This window comes from Cornus florida, unplaced genomic scaffold (genome assembly GCF_030987335.1).
Source record: "Cornus florida cultivar Cherokee Brave unplaced genomic scaffold, ASM3098733v1 CherokeeBrave_3.0.0_Hap2_Chr08, whole genome shotgun sequence".
Lineage (NCBI taxonomy): Eukaryota > Viridiplantae > Streptophyta > Magnoliopsida > Cornales > Cornaceae > Cornus > Cornus florida.
In genome coordinates, this window is record NW_026775578.1 from 54,602,270 (window position 1) to 54,610,986 (window position 8,717).

Below are 8,717 nucleotides of genomic sequence, written 5' to 3' on the forward strand. Positions count from 1 at the left end.
AGTAAAAAAAAAAATTTACAGTATTAATTATAGAACATTAAATTACGGTATTTGATTGCACTTTCAATCAGAATGTCTCCAATTTTAAAGAAGAAAGGAATTCATAAACGTCCAAAATGATGGCCAAGAATTCGTCTTCGGAAAGTTTGATGTTATTTGAGGGTTTGTATAGCTTAGTGATTATGGAGGGAAAAATCCAATGCAAACACGTGTGCAATGGAGGATTGCAATCGCATGTTATAATCAACAAGACTTAATCAATTACTCCGTGCCATCAATTGTAATTTTTTTTAGTGAGTCCTATTACTTAATCAATTGGTGATATTTTAAGAAGCACGAAAATTTAAGGAGAGCAACGTACTATATCAAATACGTGTTGCGTACTGATATTTTATTAATATTTTTCGATATGTATTTGATACTTCTTAAACGTAATAATTCTCAAATATTTTTTGGTATTTTCACTGTGTATCCGACATTTTTCAAATACTTCATACCATATTTTTAACAAGTTTGAACATTAAAATGCACTGCGTATCAAACATTTTTCGGATACTTCATAACACATTTTTAACAAGTTTGAACATTAAAATGAATGTTTTTTTTTAACAATAATAATATGGTATAATTGTTTAAAAAAAATCAAATTTTATTAAGTGATAGACTTTTTTTTTTTTTTCAAGGCAAAAAGTGTTAGAAGTTAAATTAGTGGACAAAGACGGATTTAGAAATTCATATGAGTGGGGGCAAATTTATATAAAGGGGTTTTTTTTCATAATTTCAGTGAGGTCAATTTCAAAATTTTATAGGTATAAATACAAAAAATATATTTAAAGGTATAAAATGTAAAAGTAAAAAATTTCAGTGGGGGGGTCGGCCCTTAATAGATCCGAGCTGGTCTATCGAGGCATTTGCTATTAAATTATGGCTAGGGATGCTTGATTTATGTGTTGCGAAACCAACTTCTATTTTATATTAATAATTGCATTTAGTTTATAATAATTTAAAAAAATTGACCAAAAAATTAATTTATAAACATATATATAAAATAAAATTTATTAATTTTTTATTACTGTCCTACTAATATTTTATTTTTTTTAGATTTATCGTATAGAAATCACATCACTGATACAACCAGTAAAGTATTTCTCCTTAAATCACATATTCGCATCGACCCAAAAAGGTGGCCCAAACGAATGGTATTTAAATCACATATTCACATCGACCCAAAAAGGTGGGCCGAACGCATGGGGGAAGACTTTGGTCCCAATCAATTATTCAGATCATTAAAAAGAGTTTGTGGGCCCAATAAATGCCCAAAATCCAGCAGGACTCGAAGGAAGGGGGAACGTGATGGTCTTTGAAGTTCTGTTTCGGAATTTTTGGCACCTACACTGAAATAAGGTATCGTTAAAATACGTGTTTGTGAATGTATAGATATAATTTATTTTTATAGAATAAAAAAAAATGGTTAAAAATTCATCATAATAAAAAAGAAATGAAAAAATATATTTACAATTTTGATATAATTTATTTTATTTTAAAAGTTCGCCATTAAAAATTAGGTTACATATATACTATTTTTTCTTCTCTTATGTCTTAAATATTTTTATAAAAATAATACTCGCGTATTGGCATCCTCAAAGCACTCTTTTGCTTTTATTTTATTATTTATTATTATTATTATTTGCTATCTAAAAATAACTGTCCCAAATCAAATTCTAATACCTCATTGTCTTGAAGTTCTAAAAATACACAATCCCATCATAAAAGAGTATATTTAAAAATTATTCTCTATCACTATAATAAAAAAATATTAAAAATTACTCATTCTAAAAAATAAACAGGTTTTGTAGATGGGGTATAGTTTTCTCTATCACTATAATAAAAAAAAAATATTAAAACCTACTCTCTTAAAAAGTTAATTCTTCAAAAAAAACACCACCTTTTATGGGACGAATGTAGTAATAAGACTAGCCCATACATTGATGGACTCGTGACTCAAACCTGACGCAAAAAAAGTCCAACCATGCAACCATATTTTGCTTCGAATTGGGCCCAAATTGGGCTTGATTATGAAGGTTGACCGACCAGCCCAATTAAGGACCAAATTTAAGACTCCAACCAATTCTATTAAGTTTTAAAAATAGATATAAATCAGACCTTATTATAATTATATTAATATATCAAAGAAAGGTTTCCAAAAGAAAATAAAAGAAGTAATGATTGAGAAGAGAAAGAAAACAAGTTTTCATTACTTGTTGATCCGCAAAATTCGTTCAGCAAACAAACATACCCCATCCATAAGACGTTTTTGTATTTTTGTACAAGCCCTTTACTTGCTCCACAAGTCCAATTTTGTGCTCCCCACGTTAACTGGCCTCCAAAACTAGTTGGTGATAGCTTATGCCACAATATTCAATGGGTGGATCCCACATTCACAACGAGCTTTTATTATTTGTTTTTTTGTTTTTGATTTTGGATTCGTAATAATAAAGTAAACAAAATTCATTATAACGATTTTGAAATATATATATATATTTTTTCCCCTTTTTCGGTGAAACATATTTAGGCCATTATATACTTATAAAGTAAATATGTTCACAGTGATGCACGTGATTAAAGACACAATAAAGTTAGTATATTTAAATGATTTGCAGGGTATGTTTCAGTGTTTTTTTTGCTTGGGCTTTGGTGCAAACAATTAATTTTGCTAATTCGTTTGGATAGAGTGAATTGGGAAAAAAAAAAAAATGAATAATGAGAATCGTGTTGGAATATCTTTTATCTTTTTAGTAGAGAGAGAAGAAAGAATTGAGAGAGATTTAGAGTTATTGATAGTTATCTTTTGCAAATTTATCACGTGATATAAAGTAATATAATTATTATTATTTCTTTTCTTTTATTTATTTTTTCTAAACAAAAATATTATCATTTTCTTTCTTTTTTTTTCATGATTTATACGCATAAATAAAGGTTAATGATATCATTTTTATTTTATTTTATTTTTCATGTGAGTGGAGATGACGTGTATTGGACTTTCAACGCGCGAAATTTAAAAGTTACTTTGCATGACAGTAGCTTTAATTTGGATTTTAGTATTAAGCCCCACATATGATTTAAAGTCATAATGTTGGATATAAGTCATTATATTGAACATAAATCTTTAGAAAATCTTGAGATGGACATGATAGGGACACTTATAATAATTTCGAATAGGCAATGAATCTGATGTGGTTTTGCCACTTAATATTTTTTTAAATAATCTGATGTGGTTTTGCCACTTAATATTTTTTTAAATATTCTACTTGTATAAAATATCCTTTTTCACGTGATAAAATTCAAGGGCAAAAAATGTTGGTTGAATATTGTGAAACGAGAAGATTGGGTTTCCTGTTCTTGCCATCACCATCACCATCACCATCACTTTAGGTTTACAGATGCATATACATATTTTTAAACATGGACGTTCTCTATCTCCATGACTTTACTAGAGCTAATTTCAAAACCCTACTTTGATTTATTTTTACTCAGTTTAAGTTAAACATCTATTACTTGGATTTGAACATTATACAGAGCTTAATTTTGAATTAGTAGGCTACAATTTTACTCTAAAACTTTATCCTAAATAATATTTTCAGAGAGAAAAAGAGAGGTTGAGTAAATTTTCAGGAAGAGAAAATGAATAAAATTTAAGTCCCTAATCGCAGAGAAAAACTAAAGAGAATTTGAAAAAGATAAGTAAATTTTTCGAGAGGGAAAGTGAATTTTAGACCCAATTTTAGATAGAAAAAATAAAGAAATTTAAGAAAGAAAAGGAAGAGAGAGAGAAAGTGAAGGGTCTTGGATTAAAGATAAGGTTGAATATTCAAAATATATATATCTTTATATTTATTGAACAAATTTTTTTTTTTTGAAAATTGTTTAAATAGATCACGTGTTAAAGAGACGTCAAATTTTATTCGGTTTCTATCACTACTCATGATACATATAACATTGGATATATAAATCGGGAGTAGGAACCAGTTTGAGCGTTTGAGGGTGCTTTAAAACTAAAAAAGTATAGCCATGAGCTATATGGTTGCTTGCAATTGTGATGGTTGATTAGGCCGGTTTGGTATGCATTTGATAAAAAATATTTTATTTTGTATAATGTGAAATATTATTTTATTTTGTACAATATTGAAATGTTTTTATAAATAGTGTCAAAAATTAAAACACCAATTTGATATTTTTATATATTTTTGCACTGTAGCATTTTATACTGTAGCAATGAATAGTAATTTTTTAAATTTAAAATACTCTTAAATAACATTTTTAAAATAACCATTATATTTTTTAAACCTCCAACACTTTTTTATTAAATATATTTTTATATTTTTGCTTCCAAAAATCTTTGTAACAAATCAATGTTACCAAACATGCTTTCAATTATTATTCAAAACACTTTACAACAACACTTATTTTGTTTCGAATTAAAACAAAATATCAAAAACAAAACGCATACCAATTAGACCTTAGTTATTGGCAAATTCACAATCAATTAAATTTTAAAAAAATATTAAATTGAAACATGTTGAAATTTCTGCAAAGTTCAAAAAGTAATTAATTATTATTATAGACTTTTGGGTTGACATCAGCTACCCACACACACATATAAATATATTAAAAAAATCCTCTTTAATTAGTCATATGCACAACTCTTCATCATTTAGACCTTAATGTATAAGATTTTCGTAAACTTGAACTCACTAGTATTTTCACAAATCTCAGAAGAGGGTAATGTATTTTACTCATTCAATATTTTCCGTAGTTGACTATATTTTTATTTTTAGTTGTCTCACAATAATTGTAATATCTTTTTAAAAAATATATTATATTTTATTATATTACCAATTTAATCTCTTTAGGATAAATATCATTATGAACTCTTACCAATTCAATTGAGAAACAAAGGATAAATTTAAAATTTTATTTATTACAATGTAACAAAAAATATTAAAATTTAATCTCTTAAAAAGTTTTATTCTCAAACACTAAATATCTAAAATGAGACAGAGAAATATTTATTCCGAGATTCAAATAACTCACAAACAAATGTGTGATGTGGGGATAACCTACATGAAATTGTGTGATGGGAATTCCACGTGCCCTCTGAATAAATATATATTTTTCAAATTACCCAATTAAAAAAACCAATAGTATTTGAACTCACCTGCCTAAAGGGAAACAAAAGAACTCGCACGAAAGTTACCTAACACTAACCAAAAATTGAACAATAAAATGCATTAATTGTTGTTAACCAAACTAAGTAACTAACAATAATAAAACCAGGAGATAGAAAAACCATAGAACAAAGATCAAAAATAGACTTCCCATAAATCATTAAGCAATTAAAGAGTGATTGTTGTGACGATACAATTGAAAAAGAGGTGGTGTGGTAAACCAAGACTCAACTTCTCACCTGCAAAATACAATAAAAAAACACAAGAAATAATTCATTAATCAATCAACCTATTTTGTGTTGAGAGACTATTCCAAACTTCAATTATTAAAACAAAAGATTGTCTAAAAATCTACATATGTATATTATATATATTAGTTATACTCTATATATTAACAACTCTTTGCTTCTCTTAAGTTTACTAGCTTATAATCAGACATTTTAGCTTATACAATTTTAATCCGAATTCGAATCCGATCTGATCCGAAACCGAGTCAATTAGGATATGAACTGCGACATTCAATTCGATAACCTATTATAGATCCAAATTCAATAATCCCTTAGCTAAACAAATGAATATAAATTATTATCGATTCGATCTGAATTTTATCCATTGTCAAGTCTACTTATGTTATATTAAGAGACTATTCCAATTTTCAATTCTTAAAACAAAAGATTGTCTAAAAAAAGCTTTGATGAACCGGACAAGTGGGCTCATTTCATGGGGAAATTCATCTGATTTTGAATACTACTTTTTATTGTTTCTTCCATCTCTTTTGAAAAGGAAATAATCTCTTAAGAAACAAAGTAATTACATCTTAAAAATGAAGTTTATAAGTAATTTTTGAAATTATCGGAAAGCATGTAAGAACTTTCAAATATTTAAATGTACAATAAAAAAAACAAAAAAGAGATAGAGTTTTTACACAAACTTAAAGTTGCTCTATTAGGTTACACGATAAAAAAAAATAACTTTTTCATTACATCTGACCTTTTTAATGCTGTTCAATTGCAATGTGTCTTGTGCATAAACCTTAATCTTCTTTGGTGGAATAGAAGGTCATGATCCGGGATGTGCCTTATAAAAAAATTAAAATGTTTATCAAATATTTCTAACCTTCCGTAAAGTGCATTACAAATTGAACGAAACTTAACCTACCATTGACATTAGAGAATTTTGTTCTCTTGTGGACTAAATTTATCCTTTGTAAGGTGAATATAGTTTGAAACCAAAAGGTACTCCACAGTAATATAAAATTTTCAACCGATTCAAATGGGAAATGGATGTGAATAACAGCCGTTTTACAGATGTCTAAATGTGACCTTCATAGAAAATGCTGATAGTTCAAAACCCGATCTGAGGAAATTACTTCTTTACTTCACTATATACCCTATATATATATATATAATTAGACAGCAGCAAGACTTGATCATTGACTCACTGCACGTGATTTATACATGAAGTAGTACACATGAGTCTTCTAAGCTTCTTCCAAGAAGTTACTATAAAGTTGGTGGCGTCGGATTTCGAATTATTGAAGTTGAAAAAGTGGCTTTACCGGCAAATGACAATACGACATCGTTTACTCTGCTTTGAAGAGAAAAGACTACGTCGTGTTTATGTGAACCCAACCATCTAAAGTTGTTTTCGTCCACTGAGAAATATTGACCAAGACTGGCTGGCCCTGACTTTGTTGACTCACACACTCTTTCACTATAAAACTGATCTCTACGTTTTTCAAGTTCCTTACAACTACTCTCTCTACCTTTAATATTCTTCTTCTTTGATCTGCAATTTCTTGTGAAATTTCTTGTTCACATCACTGCAATTAAGAGAACATGAAGGTTAGAAATCTCACTTAATTTCTTCGATTTTAGTTTAATCTCTACTTGTTTACTTTTTTTTCAGTCTCTCTCTCTACTTCTTGAGTACATAAAAGGTTCAAACCTTTATGTGGAATTTGCTCCCTTTTGTTGATTAATCAACATGTGTGATTCTGTTGAGATTCTCCGCTTTCTTTTAAAGCAAAGTGCCGAATCGACGTGTTAGAATTGTAAAAAATTTAGTTCTACTTTAGAGTAAATTTTCTTTGATTTCAATTTCGAAGGTATATTCAGTGCTTCGAAACATAGCTTCAGTATAATTGAGCTTTTTAATCATGTTAATTTGTTGGGGTTTTTGTCTGTTCATCTCTTATATATATATTATGGTTGTGAACTCGTATAATTATAGATACATACATCAATACACGAGTCCTTGATATGGGTATTGGCCAATTTGTTTTAACTAGTCTCTTCTCACAATTCAACTGATTGATTGATTGGAGCTTAGCTTGATTAAATCTAATTCAAACTCTCTTTGGTGTTACTATGACAGAAAGTGGTGTTGAAATTGGAGCTATATGATGACAAAGCCAAGCAAAAGGCCATGAAGAGAGTCTCTGGTCTCACAGGTAACTACCACCAATATTTCAATTTCAGACCCAATAAATAAAAATTCAAGAAATACCCAGATCTCAAAACATGAAAATTTTCATTTTCAGACCCAAAAAAAAAAAAAAAAAAATTCAAGAAAAACCCAGATCTTGAAACATGAAAAATTACTCAAAATTGGATCTGAAATTTTGGTATTTGATTGTGCAGGGGTTGATTCAATAGCCATGGAAATGAAGGACAAGAAGCTGACAGTGACAGGGGACATAGATCCAGTGACCATAGTTGGGAAGCTGAGGAAGATCTGTCACACAGAGATAGTCACAGTTGGACCAGCAAAAGAGCCTGAGAAGAAGAAAGATGATGGGAAGAAAGATGAGGCCAAGAAAGATGATGGGAAGAAAGGAGATGATAAGAAGAAAGAAGATGCCAAAAAAGATGAGCAGCTTCTCAAGGCCTACCAGGCATACCAACAAGCCTATTATCAGAGACCCCCCGTGCCCGTCAACTACTACTATAGAAGTGCCGAGGAGGATCCCAATGCTGCTTGTGTCATCTGCTAATTGGTTCATCTTATGTTAAAAAAAAAAAAATCTTATTAGTTTTCATAAAGGGTATTGCCTCAAGAAGAGAGCTTTTATGTACAGTAGATGGTAATGGGTTTTATGTATTTTGATTTTTTTTTTTTTTTGGGTTCTATTATTTTGGCATAATCAAAATCAATGTATGAATTTACCTTTTGATAATATATGTATAAATGGGGCATGTTGGTGGCTTTGAGTCATTGCCTTGAACCTTCAAGTTAGTGTGTTTCTTTCCACAATAATGATGTCAAATCATCTTAGAAAATTCTATAGTTCACTTTTAGAACATTCTATAGAACTTCTATCTTGAAATGCATGCATACATTTGGAACACTTTATAATCAGCGTCTTAGAGATAATCTACGTTCTATAGTCCGCATTGTGAGCTTTCAGTATTAATTTTTATTTTTTATTTTTAATTTAATTTTTACGATAGCGGTATTAGGTTTTATTGAACACCCTGTAATGCACCCCCA

The 8,717-nt window shown here is 29.1% G+C and overlaps 1 protein-coding gene across 1 annotated transcript; it reads left to right on the forward strand.

Annotated features, from left to right (window-relative positions):
• Positions 1 to 6,914: 6,914 nt before the first annotated feature.
• LOC132271765 (heavy metal-associated isoprenylated plant protein 39-like) lies at positions 6,915 to 8,462 on the forward strand. The gene is made up of 3 exons (XM_059773234.1): positions 6,915 to 7,069; positions 7,602 to 7,677; positions 7,868 to 8,462. Exons 1-3 carry the CDS (start codon positions 7,064 to 7,066, stop codon positions 8,218 to 8,220), a joined length of 435 nt encoding a protein of 144 aa, XP_059629217.1. The 5' UTR covers positions 6,915 to 7,063; the 3' UTR covers positions 8,221 to 8,462.
• Positions 8,463 to 8,717: the final 255 nt, after the last annotated feature.

What these genes read in the sequence shown, in the direction of transcription:
- LOC132271765 (XM_059773234.1), top strand. An exon ending in GAGAGTCTCTGGTCTCACAG is followed by an intron (nt 7,678 to 7,867) that starts GTAACTACCACC and finishes TTGATTGTGCAG; the next exon opens with GGGTTGATTCAATAGCCATG.